Raw genomic sequence first — 27,904 nt, forward strand, 5'->3', positions numbered from 1 at the left:
CATCCATCCATCCATCATCCATCATCCATCATCCATCCATCCATCATCCATCCATCCATCCATCATCCATCCATCCATCATCCATCATCCATCATCCATCATCCATCCATCCATCATCCATCATCCATCCATCATCCATCCATCATCCATCCATCCATCCATCCCCTCTTTTCCCTAAGTTGTAGCTCACACAGACCTTCACGCTCCCGGCTCTGCCGCTCTTTCCTCGGCAGAGGTCCCTGATCCTTGCAGGAGGGGCACTGCACACCCCTGAAAGGAGCGGGTCAAAAACTTCTTTACACTTCCCGAGCCATGTTTTCCATAGGACTTGGAGCGGTTTTCATGGGAGCAGGATTTTTCTTTTAAAAAACAGATGTGTAAACTAGATGGGACTTCCAGAATTGTATCAGACAGCCCAATTTTCTGCATCGTAAGCTGTTGTGCCACATGGCAATTGGTTTGTATTATGCATCTATAAAAAGCAGAGGAAAGTGACATCGAGCTGTGCTGGCAGGTGGTTTAAGGGAATTATGCAGCGGGACAGAGTCCAGTAAGCCTCCGCAGGATACTAAAACGTGCAATTAAAACACTCCGCAGACGCAGCAGTATTTTTCTTTCTCAGAGCGAGCACAATGACTGCGGAGATTCCCCCCTGCAGCAAACTCAGCCCCACACGCGGCAGCCGCGGCCGCTCCCGCCGCTGAGGGGGCGGGCCGGGCTGACCCCGCCCGCCATGGCCGCCGGGTCACGTGCCCCGGGCCTTCCGCGCACGTGACCGCCTCCGCGCCCCGTGCGGGCGGAAGTGACGTCAGGGCGGTCGGTGCGCAGTTGTGCGGTGCGGCCGGCGCGGAGCGGCCGCCCCCTCCCGTGCCGTGCCGTGCCGTGCCGTGCCCGCGGGGCCGCGCCCGCACCCTCCCACGCAGGCGCGGGCCCCCGCACGCACGGCCGCAGCCAGCGCCCGCCGCGCCGCCCGCACGCAGCGCCGCCGCTCACGGTGAGTGCGGGCCGGGCCCGCCGGGGGACGCGGGGAGGGACGCCGGGCCCGCCGCCATCCCGGGACAGGTGCGGGCCGCGGGGCCCGGCCGGCGGAGGGGAACTTGCGGCGCCGCCTGGGGCCGCGGGGCTCCGGCTGTAACAGGTACCTGCGCAGGGCCCGCGGCCTCCCGCGCCTCGGCCCCCGCGCCGAGCGGGACGCGCTCGGGCCGCGGCGGCGCTGCTCGCCGATGGCAGCGCAGCATCGTCCGGCTGCGAACTTGGTAAAAATTGAGCGTGTCGTCATGAGGGCTCCGGCCGGCTGCGATGGCAGCGGCGGCTGCAGCTGCGTGCGAGCGCGGTGTGGGGCCGTGTGTGCGGTGTGCTCCGTACCTTTGTGAGCTGCAGGCAGCCAGCCCATCCCGCTCCTCCGTGGCCGCTGGTGGGGCACAAATGAAAAAGGTACAAACGGGCCTTGCAGTGCTTTTCTACGTCGTTTGGAGCCGTATCTACACCAGCCAAATGGTGAGATCAATGCTCTGAGAAAGGTAAAAAGTCAAGGATTCGAGGAGGGCAGACACCCGGCTCTCAGGGGCAGAAGAGCTGGACTTGATTTGTTCTTGAATGTTGAATAGCAGTATGCGTGTTACCTCCTGTGAGCAGACTTTCTGTCTGCTCTGATGTGATTTTGCTGCAAGATGTATAATTGTCAGTGCCATAAAACTTCCACGCTCGTAGAACGCACCCTTTCTCTGCGCGTTTGGGGTGGTAATTACACACTCTTAACTCTGAGGCTGAAAAAGAGCAGGACTTAGGAGGCTTTTGGAAATTCTATGTTCTTTGTGGTTTGCGACAGTTTCGTGTTATTTCAGAAGGCAGTGGGGAATAAATTGAAAACTAATTTAATGAAAAAATGCTTTATAGGATTTTAGGAAGAAGCAAAACTCTGGGGCTTAACTAGAAAGTTCTAAATACAATTCCTTCGTGTAGTGAAATTATATTCCTACAATTTGATTTTTTTCTCTGTTTCTCGTAGTTGATTAACTTCCCCTGAATTTGGCAATAGATAGACTTCTATGATTCTTACAGTGAGGACTTGGTGATTTGAGGACTTGTTTGTTTGAGATGAGAATACTCACAAATTCAAAGTTATACAGGAGATGTGGGGTTTTGAGCTGGCAACTTCTATCCCCTTGTGCCATAGCAACAACAGAAATTGCAGACTTTGCGAAATATTGTGCAGTTTGTTTAATATTTCCGTAAATTAGAAGGGATTTTTTGGAGAAAATAAGGTTTCGATAATATTCTGGGGTACAAATAAAGCTGGATCACAAGCAGGAGCTTAGTATTATGTTTTTTGTGTAGGTTTTCTTTTTGTGAATGACATATGAAACTGAGTCTTTCACATACAATCCTGTTGTCTCTGTCCTTACTGACACTGAGTACAAGTAGTGTTGGTGTTAATGTATGTGTATTTTATATAAGGAAAAAAACCCTAGCCCTTGGTAGACCAGGCTTACAGGGGAGAGTTGTATTCACTGGAAAAGATTAAAAAACCTGAACTGCCCCATTCTTTTTTTTAGCCTTAGGAAAAAACAAGGCATGCAAACAAAACATAGAGTGCTTGGAGGTGTTTTATTCTTTCTCTGTGACAATGTCTTGTAGCTCATGCAGGGAAGGAAGACTTGCATGGGAGTGAGAGCTCTAGCTTTGTATTTTACTTGATGTGTGAACTTTGAGCAGAGTTGTTAATTGTCCTTTTCCAGGCTGTGGTTCTGCAGCCTCAGTCTGTCCTGTCACTGTCCAGTCCTGCTTGCTTCCTTGCACTGGAATTGGTCTTGGCCATTTGGGGATGTGTCTCAGTTCTCTCAGGCTGATAGATGCAAAACTAGCAGTCCTTCATCCAAAAAATCCTCCAGCAGAGCCCAGAATCCTGGCAGCCAGCTTATCTGCTCTAGCCTAGTGAGGAGTCCCAGTGCAGGGATTGCTTGCCAGCTGCATGGCAGTTCTGTGTGAGCACTGATTCCAGCTGCCTGCTGTCCTGGGCTACCATAAACCCCTGCCCTTGCCTGAACAGGCTTTTCCTCCTTCCTGGGAAAATCCAGTGACCTTCTCTGAGGTCGTTAGACAAATGGAAGAAATTTAAGTACTACATGCTAGTACCAACCAGTATAGCATGGGATGCCTTGCCTTGGTCTTTATATTATGAGCCCCCTTTTTTTAAACTAATTGCGAGAAAAGTTCCTGTTATTTGGTCTTGGATTTGCATCAAATGGGCTGTTTGGTGGCTGAAGTTTTAACAGAACATAGAGTGACTGAGACTTTGTCAGTTATTTGAAGAGCTGAAGCGTCATGAACTGTTTTCTTTGTTACTTAGCAGTGGAAATTACTTCTTTTACTGCCAGGCACTTATGTATTTTACTTGTATTATGCTTTGACTGGAAGTCAAAGGGGTAAAATGTAGAGCATTATTAAGATGGTAAGTAACTCAGTAAGTGGAAACTGGGTCACTTGTACAATTTCATGGCAAATGGCGTTCTAATAGTGCTCCAAAATGGATCAATGTTAAGATGACTTAGTGTGTGTGAGTCTGCGTAAGAGCCAAGAAGGAAAACGTTACTGGACTAGAGCGCACTAGTGTGCCTTAGCAAAGGTATTTGGAGATTCTTCCCCAGCTCTCATGATGGAATTGTTACAAGAAGAGCACCGAGTCACATTTGGTAGATCTTATTCTGGTAGTGTTCCTTCACAACTTTGAAAATCAGGAGTAAGAAAATACATGTGTTGCAAAGGAATATGCAGTTTGTCTCACAGTGTTTGCATTGATCTGTGGGTTTCTACATTCATCTCTGTGAAATGATTTTTAAAAGCAGTTTCCTAGAAACATGCTTGTTCTGAGTGTAGCAGGAAAAGTTGTGTGCAGAACAGATCCAATTGGGAGTGCTAGAGCTTCAGCATTAGCAGTGGTTGGCCTTTGTGCTCAGCTTCCAAAAACATGGATTTAAAGAGGAGGATGGTTGTCCTGGTATCTGTATCAGGATGAGATCTAACAGCCCTGATGAAAACTGAGTTTGATTGCCTGGCTTTGGCAAGAGTGAAAGGTGAAGCTTTGCACTTCCCAGCATCCTTGTGCAGTCTTTAATCAGAACATCTTTAATAAGTATGATTGCCTTCATTTCAGCTGAAAGAGTAATTCATATACAGTTAGCTCTGTGCAATTTATATACAGATGATGCACTGTAGACACTTATTTGCATATCCATTAACATGAGAATGCTTTGGAGGGAATGCCAACAAAGCAGTTGAAAGACAGGGATTCTTTGGGTTCCTTTTATACCATTCCTCCCTAGTCTTTGATGTGGACTTGAAGCATTCCAGGAAAGTGGACTGCAAAGTTCCACATCTCAGTATTACAGAGGGCCTTCCAAGTAAAATTATGGTAAGAGTGGGATGATTGCAACCACTGGGTAATACTGCATAATTATACTTACACATGTTGGGTCCTCCAGAGAAGACCTGAAAATAATTATTTTTGATTAGAAGTGGTCTGGCGTTTTGTGTGCGTTACAGACTGCGAGCACTTTGTGTGGGCTGGTGGCTCTGCCTTGTCTGTCAGTGGTGAAAGCAGGAGTGATAAAATTACATCCCTGTCCCACCAAAGCTGAATTAATTTGTGTGTGTGTACACATGTGAAATTTGAAGCGTGGATCCAAATGAACAGCTTGAGGCTACCAGTGTCAGAGGGGTTTTTTCCCCTTACTAATGTGAAGTTCCTCTCTGTCTGTACATCCTTTGAGATCAAGTCTGTGTTGTCTGACATTTTCTATCCATTTTCTCTACCTCTTCATTTTTGTGTGGCTTCTCTTTAAGTCATTTCCTATAACGTATGTCCATGTGTTGTTCTGCAGTCATTGTCTACTAATATTTCTAATAGTTGGGATTTTTGCCTAAATATTCACATAAGGCCCTTGCTGATTTTCCACCTCACAGTTCTCTTTTTGTTCACTGCCATTCAGAATAGTGAGACGGTTCCAGAGTCTTTTCTCCTAAGTGCCATAGGGACTGCAAGGAGGAGCAGCACATTTGTAGGATATGAGGGTGTGAGAGAGCATTGTGTTATTTGAGTGGAAAGGTTTATCCATCTCCTTAAGACTTTAACCCCATAACTTGGGAATGCTGAAACCAAAGTGAAGCTTGAGCCCCTAAGCACTTTGTAAATTTAGAGACAAAGTGAGACAAAAGCAACATTGGAAGAGTAGCAGAAATCCACATGAGAAGAAGGTGCAGGGAGGTGTAAAGGGAACAGACTGAAAGTTTTCAGGTAAGTTAGAGTTGTACTTTAGAGAGAAGGATACATTGAAGAAAGTATGGGAGAAAAAGAGCAGCCTTGCTAAAAGAAAACACTGCTCCAGCAAAATACACCTGTTGATTATGGCACAGAGTTAATGCTGCTAAAACTCCACAGGGCTTCAGTGGAATATAGCACTTTATACTCTAAGTACAGCTTGCTGTAGAACATTTTCAAAGAGATTTGTTTCATATGGTGCTTGATGTGGGTCAAGTGATTAAAACATGCTGCTCTGGGGAACTTTATTCATACTAAGTGATGGAAATGGCAGCTTGTTTGTTTTGTAACTCGGTGGATTCTGTTTTCTTGATATGTAATCACATATGAATCTGAATGAAAAAGGCAATTCTATGTAAGTTAGTATTTATTGGAAAGTGAGGAGAGGAAGCCCAAGAAACTGGTGAATCTTGTAATTCTCGTATATTGACTTGGAGTGTTTTGTGAAACCTGATTATAAACTTTCTGACAACATTTACTGATTACTATTTTTACACAAATGGCTATTTTATATCTGTCGTGTACTAGGTGCTGCTAATTCTCTTGGCACAGAGCTGGTTTCAGTGTTCCTTTAAAAATCAAACTATTTATGCTTTATAGACTCACCATAGGTTTATCAGTGCAGCTATGCTGATAAACTCCACTTGGATTCCTGCCTAACATATTCTGTAACTAGGGTAGTGCATGTGTCATTAAACTTCCTTGTTTCATAAACCTTATTTACAAAACTTCGTTAAACTTTGTTTAACTGCTTAATACCCAGTTGGTTTAAGTAAGGCAGCATCTCGAGCTGTAGAAGAGGAGGTTCTCAAGTGTCAGCTATTAGGAGTTAATAAGAAAGTCTGGTTTCATAGGGTTGCCTTTCTGCCTTGGGTACTTGCAAGAAGAATTATACAATATCCTGAGCTGGAAGGGACACACGGGGTAATCAGTCCAGCTCCTGACCCTGCACAGCACCCCAAGAATTCCATGTCCTGAGAGCATTGTCCAAACATTCCTTGAACTGTCTCAGGCCTGCTGCTTTGAGCACTGCCCTGGGGAGCCTCCCTCTGGTGGAAGAATCTTCTTCAAATATCCAACATAAACCTCCCCTGTGAAGTGGTAAATCTGTCTATCTGTCTGTCTATCTATCTATCTATGCAGAAAGTCAGATGGCTGAAGATACTGAGCTTTAAATATGAAGATTTTTTTTCTAAAATACTGTAACAGTAGTTGTGAACAGTATTCCTGTATGAGGCACTTGAGAAACATCTTCAATGCAATTTTATTTTCCTTGGTGTTTGCATACGAAGTTTTTTTTTAAAACAGGGTTTGATTTTATTCCTGTGGGTGATGCTGGCTGTAGGAATCTGCTTTTTGTGTAAATGCATCATTCAGCAATGACTGGACATGACTGTCAGCTTGTCATAGCTCTGAAGAAGTTGGCAGGAAGTAAAGAAAGAAAGAGATGTGGACTGGCTGTCTGAATACACAGAGTCTTTTGCCACTTTCTTCTGTAGTAGTTGGGTGTTTGATAATTTAGTGCTGGTAAAGGACTGGAATGCCAGGCTCCAAGTGCCAGTAAGAATAGACCATAAGTATTTGCATCCCTTGACTAGAGGCTTCAAGAAAAATGGGAAGAAAGCAAGGTTGATAGATGGCAGAGAGAGGCTGAGTGATTGATAAATGGCAGGGAGATGCTGAGTGATTGACAGTGGCACGAGGAGAGAAGTCCAGCAAGGACAAACCCCTGCAGTGGGTTTGGATCTGTGCACCACGGGGGAGCTCTGGAAATATTTTGAAAGCATGCTCTGCAACAGGAATGTTTCATTCCTGAGACATTCTCGAGCTGATTGAGGGTTGGGATGCTTTGAAACTTCTTCCTGCAGTGATTCTTTCCTGCCTGTAGCTACAGCTTTAATATTGAGAAGTAGTGGAATTGCTGCTTTTGTTACATTTTCTTCCAATATGTTTCCTCAGTTTCCAGTTCCACCATAGTTATTGAGAATTCAAGCTTTCCCTATACTTAAATAAATACTGATTTTCTCTTTATTTCCTGATTCAGTTACTGAAATCATGAATCCTGTGTATAGCCCTGGATCTTCTGGGGTTCCCTATGCAAATGCCAAAGGAATTGGTTATCCAGGTAAGCAACTCTGTTTTCTGATGAGTTTGTTACGCTGCTCTTTGCATAGGGTCAAAAAGAAATAATCACTTATGAATGCCTTCATGTAAATCTGTTTTGGGATTGGGATGAGGTTGCTTTTAAATTTAAAAAGAGTGGTGTTATTTTTTCTGTTACATTTCTAACTTCAGTATCTCTTCCAATGCAGCTTATTTTAGGAGTTCTAATAATTACGCCCTGCAAGAAGAGGAGGCAATCTATTTCTGCTGCCAGTTGACTGGCACTGTTAACCTTTCTATCCTCTAATTCTTGTTCATACTGTCTGTTCTCTGACTGCCCAAAGCCTGGCATCAAAGGTGGGATGAAGAAAATGGCCAAAAATGTTTTTGAAACAGAAATACATTTAATTTCTTGTTTTATTTGCTTCTCATTGACTTAAAGTTTCTTATGAGGTTTTCTTCCCCCCTCATCTCCTAATGTACGTGCAAGGAGGCTTCATTTCTGATGTCTCTATAGTCTAAAAGTTGGATGAGACAAAATTAGATTTGGACAGAACTTTTCAGGAAGACTGAAGAGAAGCCTGTGTGCCTCTGGGAGACATTTCAAGCAGCATGTCTTGTTGCTGTCTTTTTTTTCTCTTATCTCTGACAGAAGGGAGTTTCCATCCTGGGAGAGGCTCCAGGGTCTTTTCTGCTCAGCTTTGTATTTCATAAGAAGTTAAACTTCTTTAGCTTTTACAGGGAGGCTGTTTTGTGATTTAGTTGATGTCTGTGTTGGGAGGCAGAAATTATTCTGTGCTGAAATTGTTTATATTCTTGGTAGCTGTACTGTATTTTCCTACTGGTATTTACCATTCTTAAATCTGTTCTTCACCTCAGGTAATGCACTAGAATTTCTATTTTCCTGTTCTGCTTTTCTCTGTTCCTCTTTCTAAATAGTGATGCATAAATGAATTCTCTTTATTGGCTTGATTGTCTCAAAAACAGTTTAATTTTATTTTTTTCTTTTCATGTTCCTCAACCAGTGTACTTTCCAGGATTTCTGTGGTATTTATAAGGGAAACTCAAAATGTGTTGAAAGGTTTTTAAGTCTGTTGAGTGACTGGAATGGTGCAGTAATAAATTGTACAGCTGATACTATGTAACCTGCAGGATGCTTTTATTCTTTGTAACTGTCTGAGTTGCAAAGGCTGTAGTAATCTTATTATAATCAAACAGCAGAGGCTTAGTAATTAATATAATGTATAATGTATGGGGCAGTTATTTCTGTACTTAAAATAGATTGCTTTTTCTAGCCTTTCTTCTGCTTTGGATAAAGATTGTTGTGGATTATTTGAATATAACTTCATATTTTTAGCTCTGTTCATTTTATAAACTCAGATTTATATTAGCCAGGTTTTGATTTGTACTTACAAGCATCTACATATTGCATTGAGGCTCTTGTCTATACTAAAACAAGTAGTACCTTAATTTATTTAGGGAAAAATACTATTGTAGATTCATAAATAGCAGTTTAAACAACGTTACAATCTCTGATCTTCTATTATAAATACTAGATTATAAATCAAATTATATTAGTGCTTTATATTTGCCAGTCTTCATAACTAAAATATGAAATTGAAATAGAATTGTTACAGAAGTGCCTTAAATGTCATGCTACAATGTGTTTACTTAGAATTCTCCTTTCCAGCAGTCAGTTGGTCAGTTCACACAGCTGTGACCCTTAAATTCAGCTCAGTCAATAATATGTTACACCATTAGGTAGTTTGTTGAGTTGCCTGGTCCAGGCTTTTAAGACTGTGGGATAAATACAAAGCACATTCTCTAAAATGAAAAGTAGACTTGCATTTTAGGATTTTTTAAAAAAATGTTTCATGACTAAGTCCCCCTTCTTTGCTTCTCCTAATTTAAAAGCTGCAGATTCTCCACTCAGAATCATTGCATTTACATGGGTTGCATGGTAATGGAAAGTGAGGAACACAGCAGTAGGTGGAATGCATTACTGAAAGGCAACGTGTTTCTAAAGCTGTTGCATATTTCATAACTGTTTATATTATACTACACCTATTTTAGGCTGTTGGATAGTTTTACAGCAGCAAGAAATCAATATTCAAATGTTCTCATATGGATGGAAGTTCCTTGCAGAAGCTAAAACCTGCTGCTTGTTGTAGTTACATTTTCCACAAATGACCTGTTTCTTGAGTAGCTCAGAGTGCTCCACAGTGCAGCTAAAGCTGTGAAGAAAGAAAGGACTGAAAATGATTCCCCCACACTCTGTTGCAGATGTGTAGTGTGTTTGAATGAAGCTGTGCTAAAGCTTTTCACCAGCAGCTTGTGAGTTTGAAAACTGAAGAGCTATTTACACTCTGAAAAGTTGTTACCACTTGGATATGTTATTTTTAACTTTGGTTTTTAAGCCTAAGGCTTTTCTTAGTCTTCTCCATGCTGACCACCTAATAGCAATGCGAAGTGTATGTCACTTGATATGTTTACAGAGTGCTTTACAAAACTGGGTTAGCATATATGGCCCTGAGCTAAGTAATTCTTACTGTTGGGAGTAATTGCTGAGGACTCTGGGATTCATAGTGAAATAAAAACCCTTCAAATATGAGCAGCAGTTTAAATGTAAGCTTTAAGTCTGACAGTGGGTATGCAAATATTAATTGCCTTTTATCTGAAGGAGCTGAAATCTTTAGATGTAGAGATCAGAATGTGGTAGTAACGCCATCTTTCTGAATACAGACATTACTTGGTTTTACAGATTTGAATAATGTAAATAGGTTCTTGGGAAAACTAATAGCTATGATTAATTCAGAAATGTCACTTAATCTGAGCAAGCTTTGTGTCTTTCAGGTAACAAGCTCTTTCTAATGCTGTGTTGTGCCTTACACTGGAGTATATCACAGTGTTCTCTGGTGCAGAAGTGTTTCACTGCCATTTTCCCAGTACCTCTGTCACTCTGTTTCTCTGTGTCTGAAACTGGCGAGCTTGTTTGGTACTGAGTGTAGTAGCAAGTACGTGTCAGATTCAGCAAGCAGTTTGGACTGCTTTGTACTTTCTACCTGAGATATCTCTGATCTGGAGAGTCAGAGTCACTCTAACTTCTAGGGGTTTATTTCTGTGAAAAACTCCATTCAGATAAGTATGGTATGTGATGACTTTTTGGGGCTACCTAAAAACAGAGGCCAGACAAAATCAAGGGAGTAAAAACCAGTTCTATTTATTGAAGGGCCTTCAGGTACATTTCAGGCACATAAAGCCCCTCCAGGGGCTGCACCCAGAATTGGATGATGGGTCACAGGTTTTCACACTTTTATCAGTTTGGTCCATTTGCACATTGGGGGTTCATCTTTCAATTCCAGCTTCAGGTAATGAACTCATTTACCCCAAGTTTGCTGCCCCAACTCCCTTTTGTTTCCATCTCTCAGGCCTGAGGCAGTGAGGTGTCCTTGATTGCCAGGCCTGGAGAGGAATTGCTGTGTCTGAGCAAAATGGGAAAGCAGCAGCTCACACTGTGTGTGGAGTTTGGAGTTACACACTAAAGAATTGCAGGATTACAAATCTATGAAAAATATAAAAGCTAAAACCCTTAGGCATCATTGGTGCATCACACTGGAGGAAGGAGTGCAGAACAGTTACACAAAACTTTCTTTTCCAGCTAATTTAAGAGTTACTTGGCCAATGGAGATGGCTGGAAGAGGGGTGGAAGAGAGAATGGACTTGTGAAACCATAGGTGTTCTCTTCACTTAGCATTCACCTTCAGGGGTCTTGGGAGAAGAGGATTGCAGTGTTTTATTTGAGGAGGTGTGATTGAAGGCTGTTTGCTTGCCTCAGTTAAAGCATGTGCAATGAGAACTTGGAGAGTAAAATCAGTCTAGAAAATAACTGGTGTGTTCTTTCTTCTAGCTGGCTTCCCAATGGGCTATGCAGCGGCTGCTCCTGCCTATTCCCCCAACATGTATCCTGGAGCAAATCCTACCTTTCAAACAGGTATGTGGAATTGGGATGTCAGAGCAGGGACCTGACGTTTGCAAGTGGTTAGAAGCAAGAATGAGGAAAAGCTCTAGGGCTCACAATAGCACTCGTACTGTGGGATAAGTTTTACATTACCTTGAACATGACTCATAAGGAATCATCTGATAAATTAAAAATATTATAATCTTAAGTCATGCTGTATGCACCTTCCAAGAAGGGAACAGCTGAGGTTTTAGCTGTTTTTTCTGTATTTCAGATGATCCTTGAGGTTTGCATTGCATTTCCCTTCACTGTTTCCTTCATGGTTCTGCTTGCTTTGCATCCTTCTGGTCATTTCCAGATTCCTGTTTTTATTTATTTCTCTTATCCTCAAAATTATTCTTCTTCATCCCTTTCTTAAATCATATCTTTCCAAGTTCAGCTTGCTAGCTTCTCTCTGCCCTTAAGATTGTCTTGCACAAGCTGATGGTCTGGAAAGCCTAGTTGCTGGATAAAACTGATTGACCATTGTGAATGCAGGGCAAGGACTTAGGTTACTGCACTTACATGTGTGTCATGTTTAAGGAAGGGAATGGGATGAGCCTAGGAAAAGGGAGGTGGAAAAACAGTCAGGAAAAACAAGGCACTCACCGAAGTTCTTTTTGTGTAGTTCTGCTTTCACTAGTAGAACACAATTTTAATGTTCCAATCCTTGAAACAAACCAGAAGCTGGTGGTGTTTAATTTCCACTTAAAGCGGAAACATGTACCTGATACAAAGTATTCTCCCTATGGTTATTTTGTATAGGGAAGAATTCCTTACATTGCTTTGTTAATGTAGTGCTGGGCATCCTCAGAACTCTTTCACTTCCATGTATTATGCCAGTTTTCCAGCGATACATGTGGCACTTAACCAAGATTTTCCCTAAATGCCTTGGTGTAATTTATGGCAATAGGAAAGGATACTGCTTGAAATTGGGAAGCTTATGCTCTGGAAGCTTGCTTGGTACTGAAGTGCGGTGTTCATAGGGGATGGACTTCATTAACTACCAGGAGACTGTTCAGGTGTGGCAGCAATTACTGAGGCAAAAGACTCATCTAAAATATTTTCCTGCACAACCTGTTAAAAATGTGTAGCTTTCCTTGGAGCTGTGTGGGATTCCAGCTGGTACAACCTCTGTCACTGTTCAGTGTGCTGCTTAGAGGCAGAGTGAGTGCAGACTCACACTTTATCTTGTCTTTGGCCTTGAATTTAAAGTAAGGAAACAGATTAATGTTAGAAGTTCCAGAAACTAAAAAATCCTTCAGTCCCAATTCTGGGTTTTGCCAGCGTACCAGTATCATATCTGGGGATGCCAGCTTGCATCTGCATGGGATTGCTGCAGAATTTACCCCAAGAGCCATGTTCAAGGGAGAGCAGTTCCCATCAGGGTAGAACTCTTAGCTCGAGTGGCAGAGCCCCGTGTGGACTTTTATTATTGGCTTTATTGCTGTCAGACCCTTCAGTTTCACTGCCTTCTGTGCTGCCCTGCATATATCCTGCAGCTGTGCTGAGGAGGAGCTGCAGGCTTTGATCCTACGATCAGGTAAATGGAAGGTAGCTCCAGTCAGTACAGAATGCAGTTTGCTAATCCTGTTGCAGGAAGCTGAGGCTCAAGCTGAGTGGAATCATTTTAACAAATCATGGGAATTCTGGCAAAGATTCTTGACCTGTTAGACTTAATCATGTTGTAATATTAATTGCGTTGATTAATCTTGGAATATATCTCAAGCTATAAATCAAAGTCAAAGAAAGAACCTTTTCACTTCTAAGAGAAAGCAATAAGGAAGCATAATGCATAAAAGTTATATACTGTCATTGAATGTCATTATTTTTTTAAAATTACAGTTAAAAGTACTATTCAAAACTTGTTTTAAAATTACTGTTTAAAAGTGCTGTTAGTCTTTATTGCTGTTGAATGGGAAGTAAGCTTTTATTTCAGAACTAAGAATAGCTTAAATTTTTAGCTGCTCTTCAGGCTGTGAACAAAAGTTCAAAATGTACAGACCTCTAATTCAGGCAGATAACAACTTGGAGTACTTTGTCCTAACAGCTGGGATCTTTTTATATCTTTTTTAACCTTTCTGATGTAACAGCTTGTTTGTAGAATCAAAGCTTTTGTAAATTTGTATTACGCAGCAGTATTTGAATGTGCTGTGCCGCTGCTGTTACAAAAGGGTACTTTTTTATAGGTAACTGTATTAAATTACTGTGGTTTTGACTTATCCTGTCATTTACTGTTAAGATCTTTGCTCCATATTAGGGAGGGAAAAAAAATGGGATGGCAGAATACCTCTTGTGCAGATTTACCACTTTGCAAGAATGAAAGAAAGCCTGTGCAGCTGCATCAGTGGGTTTTTAGAATGAAAGTGGGCTTCACTGAGGACATGGTTGTAGTGATTCTTCATGTTCAGCATTTTGTAGCTGGCATTTTCACCACAAATAGCTCCCCATACTAATAAAAGTTACTTCCTCAGCATGCTGGACCTGTGAAATACTTAGGATCTCTAAAAGCAAGAGTTCAGAATAAGTGCTGTGGTGCAGCTTTTTTAAAGGTAAAAATTCTGTTAAAAAGAAAAAGTGAACCCATTTCTTTGTTAGCTAAATGACTTTTAGTTTAAAGGCTGTCACAAAATTGCAAAGAAGCCCAGACTTTTTCAAGAAGAATGAAGGTCATGTGTCATCATGCTGTTTGCACAGACTGATTTTTGACAGCCCAAATGCCAGTGTTCTCTCTGCTATACAACTTCAGATCTGTTCTCTCTCTGTATTGAAGTCAGCCCATTCCAGACAGTTTTTAAAATCAGCCTATCTTTACTCTGAGTCTCATTTTTTTTTCTGTAATTACCAAGTATCTGCTCTTTCTTGCACTGCCCTTGTACTAATTTATTCAATTCTAGCTAGCTACAAATTGTACCTGTGGATGTTGTGTGGTAGACCTGCATGAGATCCAAGATCTTTTCACAGCAGCACAGGCTGTGCTGAAAAGAAAGCCTTGATGCTTTTTCCGGACTAGGTCATGCCTGTTGTTTGCTGCCCTGAATGTTAGTGATGGATGCTGCTGCTGAGTTGTTCTTATTCCCACTCTGCCCATAGAATAATCTTGGGAGTGTAGCATGCAGAAACATTACAAATATGTACGTGTGTGTGTGTATATATATATATATATATATCTCACAGTCTCCTCCATGCCCCTTCAAGCCTTTGTTCTCACCTGAGACCTTGTCTGATGAGGGGTGGAGAAATTATGAAAAAGCTGTATTTGGGCAGGGTCTGAACCAGAAGTTGCCATTTATCTCTGTAAAAATTCAACAGTTCCAAACATTTACAAAGGCAGGCTGATTTGGGGGGCCTTGTAATAGGAGTGCCAACCACTTTCTGATGGCATCTGAGGTCTTACTGCAGTACAAAAACAATTCTTAAGTGATGTTTAAGGATGTGTCTACAGATCTACTAAAAAAAAAAAAAAAGTGCCTCCCAAGTGGAATTTGCATTGCACTGAACTTTGTAGTGTTTGTGTTTTAAAGGTACAGCATTTCATGTTTATTTTAGCCAGTTCAGAAAATGCCAAAAACAAATAGAAATAAAGGTAAGTTGAAGGAATGGTTGCAGATTTTGTCTCTGTTCTCTGAAATCCATCATGAGGTCTTTAGATGATTCTGGCTTTTGAAATTCTTACTCTTGTGCTGTATCATCTCCTACAGCAGGTTAGTTGACTGCTACTGTGTTTTGCCAATATGATTTGGGGGTGTGTGGAGAATTGACTGACACATGTGCCAAGTCCTCCTGTGTAGAGGTGCTGCCTGATATTCCAAATCCTGGTATTTAATGTGTTATTATGAAAATGCACTTTTTGCCCCATATCCATAGGCTTGAGAAATAAATTGTGCAGGTACACAATTACATTTTCATGCTTAGTTGACACAAATACTTTTGCCAGACTGTTGCCAGTATTAGGTAAATGACAGAACTTGTGCTTGGATATTGGGGCTAACTCACCAAGTACTCACATGAAGCTTATGGGGCTGGGAAATACGAAAGTTCTAGGTGCCTGACTTGGGGAATCAGCGTGCTGCTGAGTATTTCAATGCAGATTTGCCTTTGTTTCAGGTTACACGCCAGGCACCCCATACAAAGTGTCCTGTTCACCCAGCAGTGGGGCAGTGCCGCCGTACTCATCGTCACCGAACCCCTACCAGACTGCTGTGTACCCAGTCCGAAGTGCCTACCCCCAGCAGAACCCATATGCACAGGTATGTGGGCAGAGCCACAGAATTCCTCTGTGGGCATCTGTGTGCTCCCTGTAATATCTCTGTGAACTCTTTAACTTTTCATCACGTTCGCTTCTTTGTGCATGGAGAGAATTTTTAGCTGCCTGCAGTAAGAATTCTTAATACAGTGATTTAGTGTGTGTGCAATTTTACATCCTCTCTTGCATGACAGTTACTCAACACTTAGTGGTAATGTGTTCACTCTTTGAAGAGACACTGAATTCAGCAGTTACCAAAACGTGTTGGATCCTGTAACTACCAATATCCTGATTTTTATTTTGTCAAAAAATTTCGTAATATTTGTTACGAACTTTCTGTTGCTATTTCAGGGATTTGCCGAGTCTCATGCTAGGGAAGCTGTTGAAAACTATTACAAAGGGTAGAATTAAGACACTTCAATAAATATGGTATTTTAGGGAAAAGTTGGCCTTCTTTGTGTAGTGGGAACTCACCTGGCACATAAGCAGTAGCTGGAGAGAATTAATAAGCATGTAGTAAGTTTTATTCAGTCTGCTTAGTGTACTTGGATTTGCCAAAAACATTGGCTTCTTTTACTAAAAGCAACTGAATAAAAAGTTGTGAAAGAATGAGAAGTTCTGTCATGGATAAATATTTGAAAAGGATCAAAAGGAAGGGAGTGAATGACAAATGAGCTCTTATTGTGAAAGGTACAGTCAGCATCTACAAAGGTCCCTACTTCACATGTTATCCTAAATGGGTAAAGGGATAAAATGTTAAATTGTGAGTGAAACACAATTGTAATGGTTACAATAAATGTTTCAGCTTGTGCTCTGTAAATTAATTGCATTTAGAGTAATACTTTTGTTTTATGATACATTTGTAAAAGAAGCTGTCATTTATCTTCCCCGGCAGATACACTGTAATTACTTAACATTCTGTTTTTTCTCCAACAGCAAGGCACTTACTACACACAGCCTTTGTATGCAGCACCACCCCACGTAATCCACCACACCACAGTCGTGCAGCCCAATGGAATGCCAGCAACCATGTACCCTGCTCCGATCCCACCGCCCCGAGGGAACGGGGTCACCATGGGCATGGTGGCTGGGACAACTATGGCAATGTCAGCAGGTGGGTGCCCTCACTGCCAGGGCTGCTTCTCAGTGGAGCTCTGTTTGAGCCCAGGGGAGCACAGCTACATTACGAAATGTGATGCTGCAGGTGCACATGACAATCATAGAAATTCAGTTCAGAAGGACTTGTGCAGGTCGTGTGTCTTCTGAGTGAGCTAAGTCAGGGCTTGTTCTTGTTCAGCAGTGCCTTGAACACCTCCTAGGATGGAGGTACCACATCTTCTTTTCAGGGTTAGTATTATGGGACAGCAATTTTTCTTCGTATCTGTATAGAGTATCACTTACTCTTGCACCCTTTGTTTCTCCTCATACCAGTGTCAAGAGTGTGACTTCCTCTTCCCAATGCATTTCTCTATGCCATTTGAAAGCAGCAGCCTCTTAGAGCTAAAGAAAATGCAGTGTTCTGGGCTCACCCCTTGTATCACAGACCTTCCTTGTCTTGAGATTCGACACTTAATGTGTTTGTACTACCTGCAGGTCCTCTGCCATGGGAAGTGGTTGGAGATGTCTCCTTCCTGTTGCCACAGTCTTTCGGTGATAGTGTTTTGGAGAGAATGGTGTTTAACCAATAATTCACTGAGGAGGTGTCATGCTTTGTTACTCACTGGGTGTTAACTCACAAAGAAAAGTCCATGTTCACTCAAGGGATGCTAATTTAGAAGTAAAAAAAACAAGAGCCATAAGTTTGTTTCGAGATTCTGGTTTCTGTCTTGTCAAAGTTATAATTTAGTTTGAGAAACCTCAGAACTAGAGGAGTTAGGTGTCACAAACTGAACTAACATTAGAGCTTCATTCATGGGGAAAAAGCCTATCTGTAATAATGCAAACATGAACTAATTTATTCTGATTTATCAGTCAAGTTATCTCCACCATCAAATATTCTTAATGGCATGTAAAGCCTGCTGTGGGGAGAGTTGCTTATGTTGCAGGGTTTCTGCTAGTGCTATTTTTGAGTAATGAGTATCTTTGTATGCATTGGCCTAAAAATCCACTGGGCTAAAATCCCCACTGGCATAAAGGTTTGAAGAAGATTGGGACTGGAGTGCAGAGCTATACTGGTAATTTTGTGGATGAGCAAGTTGTAATTGTCTTTAAAATTATTTGGGTTTTTCTCCCCCTTCCCTTTTTTTTTTTTCCTTCTTTTTCTTCTCTCTACTAGAATTTTTACTTACTGAAAAACTGTTCTCTTCATTCCAGGTACTTTGTTGACAACTCATTCCCCAACTCCAGTAGCCCCTCATCCAGTTACTATGCCCACGTATCGGGCTCCAGGAACACCAACCTATAGTTATGTGCCCCCACAGTGGTGATCATCCTGGCAGTCAGTGTAAGTTGCATTGGAAACAGTTAATCTCTAAAAACAAAAGCATTTCAGGTTCTTTTGGGGACATTTTGCAGATTGTAAGCGATGGGTGGGGTGGGATTGCTTCTGCAGTGTTCTAATTGAGCAGGAATATTCAAATCCTGCTGGGGTTTCTTGAGTGGTCTGTGTCTTCACAAGTCCTGAATCATCTTCATGATGCAAGATTGTCAAATATGAAAGAATAAGCCTTAAGTTGGCCTTATTAAAATACATCAGGAATTAAATGTATTCAATATTTTGCAATCATTGGTAATTGTTGAATTCAACAGTACTGTGATTACTGAATGAATGAATTTAACTTTGTAGTCAGATTATCTGTGATTGGTTAAATACGTAGGCAAGGTGTTTTGCCTTGCTCAGATGGTGACTGTTCCTCACAAGCTGCTAAAACAGAACCATGAGATAATTTCATACATTTATACTGCTTCAGGTAAGTATCAGTTCATACTTCATGCAGTCAGCATGAAAAAAGCATTTTTAATGTGAACCAAAATTTAGATTGTGGGTTTCAAGAAAAGAAGTTTCATTTTGAAATCTGCCATATATAAAGTGGGATGGATTTTGGGGGTGTAATTTGTGTCAAACTGACACAAAGGACTAATGTTTTTGTGATACCCACTTCTGTTTGGTTATTTTAAGCATGTTGAAAACAGCTTCATTTGAAGTAATGACTTGTCAGACCAACTGAACTTGAAATTTTCACTTTTAGTCCATTTAGTTTATGACAAAAGTTAACTTTGTTTTAATTTTCTCTGGATTTCTGTTTTAGCAGTTAGAAGTACAGAGTTCTGAGATTGCAGGTGACCATTCCCTTTGAGTTAGTAATGTAGCAGCCATTTCTGATTTTGCTGTGATGCTACACAGCTGTCTGAAATGATCTGAAATGCTTCTCATGAAGTATTTCAGCCAAGAGTCTCACATTACACGGATATAAGAAGTGAAAATTATGCTGGGAATAAACTTGCAACTGCTGGTAATTAAATTCAACACAAAATATTTTCTTAATATTGCATCTTCTACATTAAAAACAACAGTGGTGCAGACAGAAAGCTGGACTGGACATGACAGGAGCAAGTCCATGTAGTGTGTTCCTGCCCTAGAACGTGGCAGGTGGCAGGATAAGTGCTATGGTAATACTATTTAACACTTAGCATTTGTTGGTGTATGTGGTGCATGGAATGTTAGTGTGATCTGCCACACTCAAATAATATTTCACCTAACTGAGAGTATTTCCCACTCTTTTTCCCCTCTTAATGTAGGTTTAAAGATGGGAGATATGCAATCAAGAAATTGAGGTTTAAAAGTTGGTGCTGAAGCCCTCATGCCTCCAACCAGGACTTTCCTTCTGAATGCTTTCAACACTTGGCTAAACACTACTAATTCCTGATCACTGAAGATTTTCCAGTGCTGCATATCTTACATCTTGGAACTCCAGCAGTTAGTCTTAAAGCAAATCCTGTTTTGTGGACTGTCTTGCAATTTTTTAGCTAATTATAATGATAAAAAGGGAGTATAAATTTATTCTGATCCATATCTAGTTGAATGCATGTTAAAACACAAAAACAAAGCTTGCTCAATCTACCTGCAGTGACTGATGCAAAAACCATCATATGCAAATCCAAAGGAACCGAAAAGTATTTTACAACTTGTATCACTAATGCACTGTTGTAATGTATGCAGGGTCTGACAAGGTAGAATCATGAAAGTGAGTTTCTAGAATACCATAACGTACATCAGATGAGTGCTTCAGCCTGTTTCAGGTTGATGGAGTTGCCAGTTTAAAAGGGGCATATTTTTGTTTAAGTGAGGTGTTCTTTTCAAATTCAGCTAATAAATTGGAGCGACTGGAAAATGAGTCAGACAAGCTGTAGACATCCCGCACACCATTAGTTTACTTCATACCTTTTCATTTTCATTGTATGGAATCAGTGTTATACAGATGTTCTTAAGGATCAGAATGAAATGACAAAGGTAATGCTGTGTGTGCCAGTAAATAAGGCAAATTTCCTTGAGGCAAAACTGGCTCTTAGGAATAGTAGGAGGTGATATCACCTGCAGAATGAATAGCATGTCCTGGGGAGATTTCTATCCTGTACTATCTTTCAGATAATGCAAGATGTGTCAAAGTGAGACTGCCACACAGACTGATAGAAAAACACTTCCTTTTTTTTTAGCTCTCAGTTGAGCAAATTCGTGCTGTTTTTCCTAAAGAATGCTGTAGTCAGTTGAAAACGTATGTGCAGTTGATCCAGCTTGCTTTCCAGAAACTAAAAAAGTGCAAGGGCTTTCTGCAACAGAGTTCAGCTGCATGTTATTCTGAGGAAAGCTTGTGTGCCTGATGAGTATGTTAAAGGGGAACAAATCATTTTAACAATTTCCTTATTATCTACTTGCAGTACAGACTATGGATACTCTGTAGTAGGGCTGCCAGAATATAGAGGGTTTAAATAGCAGTTTCATTTTGGTTTTTTTCATGAAAATATTTGTAATTGAAGTAGGAGCCATTTGTTGGTTACAGCCTTTTGATGTGTTTTCTTAGTATTTTCTTTTTTTTTTACTTCCTAAATTGCACTTGGAAGGACGTAAAATAAGACTCAACTGCAGATTAGCATTTCATTGCAATGAGTCATTTGTGATATTCTTTCTTGCAATTTCAATTTTTAAAGTACCTCAAAGCAAATGCTGTGGGGATAAAGGGCTAGCCTTGGAACCCATTTGTATACCAAAATTGTTATGGGGGAGATTTTAAATTTTTAAATTTGAATATTGCACATTAAAACCGAGGTTCTTCTTAAACCTGTTTGATTTGCAATTCCAGAAAGATGCAATTTTTTTTATACATTCTGCCTGCAATAAATTATGCAGTAAATGGATATAAAATGTTGTTCCCTTTTAAGCATTTACACAGAGGTATATCAGGCTGTCTTGTTCTCGTAGGTTAACTTCCATTCAGAATTAAATTTTTTGAGGTTGTGTATCTTAGTTATGCTTTGTTTTGGGGTGTTCTGCTCCTGTACAGGTTTGGCAGCTGATTTGGGGTAGCATCAGTGCTGATTTAGTGCTGCCATCCCAGTGTTCTACCCTGGTGAGAGGCTTGTGTACCTTCATACCCCATTGGTGGTTAGAGCCTTCAGTAACTTTATTTTTTACAGTAAGCACTCTCTGTATTTTGTACCCTTTTTTTTTTAAATAAAGTTTAGGTTTATTTTGCATGAATCACTGTCAGTGGATGGCCCCCTTATTTCTAATGCCTTGAACATAACTATGTTGTTGGAATAAGTACTTTCAACCTTACTCATGAGCACTTAATGCAGCTTAGGGATTTCCATATGTTTTTATATGGAGCAGAAAATCATCTGAGACAAGCTTAGTTGAATCTGTACTGCTTTGTTCAGTGTGTGGAACAATTGCCATTTGTGTGTTAGATTTGCAGCTGTGATCAGTCAGGTGTGGCAGAGCACAGTGAGCACCAACGCAGGGCGCTCGTGGTTCTAACCAGGAGCTGAGGGCTGTGCTGGGGGGAGCTGTGAGGGCCAAGCTGGAAGTTTTGCTGTCTCCTGTCTCATCACCACAAACTAAAGTCATAGGAGAGAACTTCCATGAATGCTGCAGTAGAGAAATAGTTAAGGAATGAATATAGCTTCCTATATATTTGCTCTAACTTCAGGATTTCTAAATGTCATCTTGGAATTGGTCTCTGTGTAGTATTCCATAACACTTAGGCAGTCTCACTTACTTGAGCACTTTTTTTTCTAAGTTGCATTATGGGATTCATCCAGGAGGGAGAACCTGTACCTTTTTCAAAGGTACTGCACCTTCCAGTCCTGAGTGATTCTGATCCTACTGGGAGGCTGGAGCTTGTCTCCAGGAGTTGTTCTGAAAAGTAACCAAAAGCACAGTGCAGGGGGACGGGGGGAATATGTGTATATATAACTATCTTAATGGTATTTTGTTGCAAATAGTAGAAAGCATGGATATAAAACTGCAGTGGGGGAAACTGTGCATCATTAAATAGGCGTTTACACAGTGAGGGTCTTATGAAACATTCTCTCCTGCTTTTTATATAACATTCCCTATTTAGAATTCCTTTATAAATGAAAACACAGTATGTGTTTGCACTAAAGCTCCTCAGCAAATGAAAAGAGCTAGTGCAGTAGAGACATTTCAGATCAAGCTTCTCTTTAAAAAAAAACTTTTATGGCAGCTTTATATGATTAAAAAACAAAAAACAAAAACGTACTACTATAAACCTGGAACTGAAAATAACTGTTGCAGCAATAACAAAGAGAAGTCCAAGAATTTCTTTTTTTTAAATTCAAATTTCAGGTGTTGCGTCTAGATAAAGTATTTTTTAAAAACCGAGGTATTCCCTATGTCAGTAACAGCTGATGAAAATGTCTTTTAAATGTAGCAGCAGCGAAAGGAAAATGGCTAATAATTGGCACCAAAAACACAGCCCTAGTCAGTGTGGTGGTGGTGAACTAAACACTAGGAAGGAAAAGAAACAACCTATAGTAGATGTTGCTTGTGCTTGTTGTAACCCTCTCCTGTTTGGAGTTTCTAGGGGACACGCGGGAATGCTGCTCAAGAAAGCTTCGTTCTGAGTGTACTATGCAAGTTTAATGCTTAGATGCAGTGGTAGGTGAAAAAATCCTTTATTTTAGTTGAAGTTCTTCCTTGTATTGCTCCATCCACTGAAAAAGCTAACCAAGCAACAGAAGCAAACCACCAGCCATCAGTACCACCGTGTCCTGGTGTTGTCAGGAGAGCTGATGGTGCAGAGCTGTACACCTGGGTACGTAGCACTGGCTGCTCTCCATGGAGTGTTCTGACTTCCCTGCTCCTTGGGTAAAGAGCATCGACTTGGAATCACTCCCCAGTGCTTCAGCAGTGTTCCACACTGTTCATTTGGGTTTTGCTCAAATAGGTAAGCACATCAGTCTGACACCACCACCTAACTCTAGGGTCAAACTCATCCCAGGAGTGGTAATTCCCATGTGTGTGTGTGTGTGACACCTCCCATCTTAGGAACATGAGCAGTAGTGATGCTTCAGCTGGTGCTCAAGGTGTGGGGCAGAGCCCGTGGCTGTGCCTGCTCCGTGGCTGCCCAGGCTGTGTTTGTGCAGTGTTCCTTAGGAAACAGCCCCAGCCTGCCCCAGCTCGTGTCAGTCCGGAGAGGTTCCTCAGCCCTGTGAGCCAGGCTTTGGGAAGGCTGTAAAATACATGGTAATTTCAGCTCACTCACCTTGTTCTCATTAAGAAGTGTCAGTTTCTAATCCTGTGTTGTGTCAGCTCTGGGCTTCCTGCAGAGCCCCTCACATGAGGAGGTGAAGTGCCACAGGGCAGCAGCTCCTGCAAGTAGGGTCGGGCAGTTTGTGCAGGGCTGGCCCAAAGTTGAGCTGGTTCCCATGCTGGCAGGGCTCTGGGCAGTGTGGAGCCTCTGCCCAGGGTGCTGAGAGCAGGCAAGGTGTCCTGTAGGCACCAGAGAGGCAAGAGGAACAGTGGGCACAAGAAACCTTTTCTTGTGCAGGTTGCATGTAACATTGAAACATCTGAATTTCACACGTAGTAAGGGTCCATTTGTGATTTTTAAATCTAGACAATTTATGGGCCCTGAAACTTCAACATCAAGAAAATGAACATGACTTTTCTAAACTGGTTGTGACTTTTGGGCACTTAGCAGGCAAACTGGGAAAGCTTTTTTAGCTGGCTGCTGTACAGACTTGTTTTAAGTAGAAGGGATTTGTTAGTGGGTTTTTTTAATTGTGATGCTATTATTGGCTGCCCTCCTGTCTTAAGATCTAAAAAAGTGAGTGCATGCAAAGGAAGTACAAGAGGCCCCAGTAATAGTTCTCCATGTTTGTTATGAAATAGACACAGGTTTCCTTTTTATGACTTTTTTTAAAACTGTCTTAGGAACAGTTGTATTGGTACTTTTCTTTAAGTTTAGGTCAATGTTGTCTTCCAAAATAAGTTTTAAGGCATCACTCACTCCTGCATTGAACTATCGCATCAACACAAAGAGTGGAGATTCCATTCTGAGCCAGTTCAATTGTGAAAATTCATACTTTTTTATTTTTTATGCAATTCAATGAGTAGATGAGCTCAAGTTTAAATTCTTAAAAGCACGTTTATTGTAACAAGAATTGTTATGTATTAATACTTCAGTTTTCAATAAAGATTGACTTGTGTTGCTTATTGTGGTTGCTTTCCTACTGTCCTTGGTGACATCCTTCCAGAAAACATTCTGTGCTGGAGAACAGTATGGTACATTTAAACTCTTCAAGCTGATGGAGACTGGTGATTGATGGAAGCAAAACAAAATGTTGAAATATGGGATGGATGACTTTTCTCAGTAAGGTTTCTTGATGCCCAACAGAACACAGTGGCAAAGGCTCCCCAGTGGGGAATCGGCTGCCCTTAATTGTCCTGTCTGAGAGTATGGAAAAGATGTTCAACCCTGCCTTGTTCCCTTTTGAGACATTTCCTGGGGTTTGAGAGGTTTTATTTTATAACTTAAAACAAAGGAAATGGAACAGATGTAAAATTTGACAATACTTCAGCATTTGCTTCATACCAAACCCGTGCTGTTTGATTGGAGAGGTGACAGCCCTGAGCAGAAAGCTGTTATAAATCTGTCTTGAGTGTTCCCCAGAAGGAAAAGAGTGGAGTAGGTGTGAAGTGTGGGTAATTATCCTATTTCTTTGGTGTGTGGGTGGTTGTAAAGCTCTGGGGGAGCAACTAAGCTGCTTGAACTAACTGGCTATTTTCATTTATTGTAGGTCTCCAAAAATAATAACTTACCTGGTAACCTCTGGAAAAAAGCAACACATGTGGAAGAGGAAGGTGCAACGTGACTGCATCAATCTGCAGGAATAGTGTTTCATTGCCAGGATTATTGCTACAGGTAGCTTTAAGTAGTTGAGCTTCTAAAATTGTAGCTGAGCACAAGGGATACCATGGACATATTTTTTTTCAGTGTGTTTTACCTCGAGCTAATTGTTGGTCAGTTATCCTGGGATTACATTCATGTTACAGGTAGATAGGTTTGGGAGTGTATTTTGGAGAGCACTGCAGCTAATGAAAATTCATAATCCTCAACCAGTGGGTTGCTGAAATCTGGGATGCTATAAAGGGAAAAGCTGTTCTTCAGAATGGTGCTGATCATGCTCAGGCTAGAAGGATTCTGATGTAGCTGTTCTAGGAGCAGCTTCTGTTTCTCCTGTTGCTGTGAAACATGACCTGGTACTGTATTCAGCACCTGTAAGGACATGGTACTGAACTCTTTCAGTCTCTAGATTGAGTTTCTTTCATGGTGGTTCTAAATGTATCCATGGAACTGCCAAACTGGTGGGTCAGTAATGGTTTGACTTTTCCCTCTTGTCAGATTGATTTTTGCAGTGGCAGTGTAATTAATGTGTTACCCTCCCCTCACTGAGAAGTTGATTAATTGCTGTGGAGGTCAGATGCACTGATAAGAACTCCCTCATTTAGGGGCAGCCTTGAACACCTGGAAACAGCCAGAGCATCTTCCAGGAAAGTATCTGCTCTGTTAGTGATTGGTAGAAATCAGGCAAGAAATTTTGAGTTTCAAGTTTTCCTGTAACTAATTATGGGCATAACCAAAACTTGCTGTTTCTAAGATCTTGCTTTAGATTCTGAACTTCATGGCTTGCTGTAAACAAAGTCAGGTGACAGAAATAGCTTCATTGGTGAGCTCTCTTGGAGTCAGAATTGAGGTACTCATTACTATTTAGATGGGACTTTTTTTTTGTATAAGTGTTGCTGAATTGCATGGATAAAATGTCTGACTCGTGTGTAGGAAGCTAAGTGCACTCCAGGATTTTATTTCAGTATCCATCAGGCTATATTAGCTAGCCTGGCTTAATCATCCATAATGGAGGCTATGTGGTGACTTCAGTTTTTTAAAATTTGTTTTAAACAGCAGCCAGAAGTCTTTGGCCACTGTGGGAAGTTGGGATGTGTCACAGGGAGAATTGCAGACATAAAGGGGAGACTGTTGAGCCTCATGGGTACAAGGAACCCCCAGTTGTAGTCCTTGGTGGGCTAAGAGATCCTTCCAACATAAATGTGACAGAAAGAACTTGACACCGAGCAGCTCAGCTGTCAGCTCGAATTACCACAGCTGGGCCTTCATTTTTGGGCTATAGTAATTTCCTTTGTAGTGCTTTACAATAACTTTTTCTTCTCTGGGCAAGAAAGGAAAAATATGTGGACAAATTGAGGCTTCAGAAAAGGAAGGGGAACACACCTTCCCCAAGTTTTGCTTTTGCCAGCCTTGTAAGAATTGTAATTGTGTGAAGCTCCTAGCTGAGCTCAAATGCAGTTCCTTCTGCTTCAGTGAACATGTGGCTGTATTTGGGGATAAGGTTTTTCTTGATGGTGTGATTTAGATAGCAAGTATATTATTTCAGGTTACTGGAGGTTGAAGGAAAAAGCCACAAATTATTATCAAGCCTGGGTAATGGGTGGGTGCTGCTTAGGAGAAAAGGGAAAGAAGTAGGTGTGGAAGGATAGAAGGAAGAATGCTGTTACATTGCTGCTGTAAAGTCAGTAGTTAATGCTTTATGGGAGGATTACAGAATTATACAAGACTTAAAGTTGATAGCTTGTTTATTTCCCATCTCACAACTCTAAATGTAGGCAGTCACACACGAAGGTACACAGCTCTGGGGTAAGTACCACAGGTATTTCATTTGCACAGGCTGTGAAACAGGGAGCTGCTTTGGTGGCAAACTTGTGCAGAGGAGAAGCTCAGGACACGCGGAGAAGAAGGCTGTAGTTGCAGGGGGAAAGATGTCAGGAGTGTTAAGCAAAAAGAGCAAGCAGCCTGCATTTTTCCTAGAAGTGCCAGCACTGCCAAAGCCATGGGATCTTAGTCATGTAGCTTGTTAAGGAAATGAGTGAGACACGGGAGAAATAAGGTGTGAGGTTTTAATGGCAAGGCAGGACAAGCTGAGATTGCTATGTGGCTGGCAAGGAGCACCCTTTGGCTTGTGCAGAGCCTGCAGCTGTGGCTGAGTGGAAAGGAGGTGACTCCACTCTGCTGCCTGGAGCTCTGGTCCCCTGCTTGCATAGCACTGGCAGGGCCTGCAGGAGGCATTTCTGTCTGGTGCCAGGTCACACTGCTGCCTGCAGCCTGGAAGGTTGATTCCCTCCCCACAATATCCAGCTAAAAGAGCACCACTGTGTCTTCTGGGGGTTAAAATCAGCTGAAAACACTTCCATTTTTTTTCAGTTAATTTTTATCCACTATCAAGATTCTTATTCTTTAACCCATTACCTATGTGAAGACCTGACCCTACAGCTTAGGCTGGGAGCTCTGGGACAGGGAGTTTCTGCTGGCAGGCTGGTACAGGACATTCTAGTTGGTAATTCAGGTTGTACCAGTGTGGTACTGCTGATGTCAGCAGCAGTGGTGAGTGCTGCCCACTTTGGCAGAGAATGTGAGTAGCAGCAGGCACGGGCTGAGGCTCCAGCACTTGAATGAGGTGCGAGTAGTCCCCTCCTTAAAGCTTTAGGAGTTACTGTTCTATCGTATTCACTGTCCAGATGGGCTTTGGAATGCCCATAACCCTCATGAGCAGGTAAAAGGTGAAACTTGACAGGAGAATTAAAACAATTGAAGTCACAACAATAAAGAAGCAATCAGCCCTTGCTGGATGCTGTCCCACCTGCCAGGTGCTGACAGCTCCAGAGTCTGAGCGGTGCAGTACTTGTTCAAAGACTGATAGTTGCATA

General features: G+C 41.6%; 1 protein-coding gene across 1 annotated transcript; it reads left to right on the forward strand.

Annotated features, from left to right (window-relative positions):
* The first annotated feature begins 885 nt into the window (after positions 1 to 885).
* FAM168B (family with sequence similarity 168 member B) lies at positions 886 to 24,340 on the forward strand. Its single transcript, XM_005529615.3, has 7 exons — positions 886 to 994; positions 7,362 to 7,442; positions 11,328 to 11,411; positions 15,525 to 15,667; positions 16,600 to 16,777; positions 17,977 to 18,106; positions 19,402 to 24,340. Exons 2-6 carry the CDS (start codon positions 7,373 to 7,375, stop codon positions 18,087 to 18,089), a joined length of 588 nt encoding a protein of 195 aa, XP_005529672.1. The 5' UTR covers positions 886 to 994; positions 7,362 to 7,372; the 3' UTR covers positions 18,090 to 18,106; positions 19,402 to 24,340.
* Positions 24,341 to 27,904: the final 3,564 nt, after the last annotated feature.

This window comes from Pseudopodoces humilis, chromosome 11, assembly GCF_049639895.1.
Source record: "Pseudopodoces humilis isolate 2021_Gansu_Grassland_sample_001 chromosome 11, ASM4963989v1, whole genome shotgun sequence".
Classification (NCBI taxonomy): Eukaryota; Metazoa; Chordata; class Aves; order Passeriformes; family Paridae; genus Pseudopodoces; species Pseudopodoces humilis.

What these genes read in the sequence shown, in the direction of transcription:
- FAM168B (XM_005529615.3), top strand. Translation starts at nt 7,373, where the DNA reads ATGAATCCTGTGTATAGCCCTGGATCTTCTGGGGTTCCCTATGCAAAT. An exon ending in CAAAGGAATTGGTTATCCAG is followed by an intron (nt 7,443 to 11,327) that starts GTAAGCAACTCT and finishes TCTTTCTTCTAG; the next exon opens with CTGGCTTCCCAATGGGCTAT. An exon ending in AACTATGGCAATGTCAGCAG is followed by an intron (nt 16,778 to 17,976) that starts GTGGGTGCCCTC and finishes TCTTCATTCCAG; the next exon opens with GTACTTTGTTGACAACTCAT.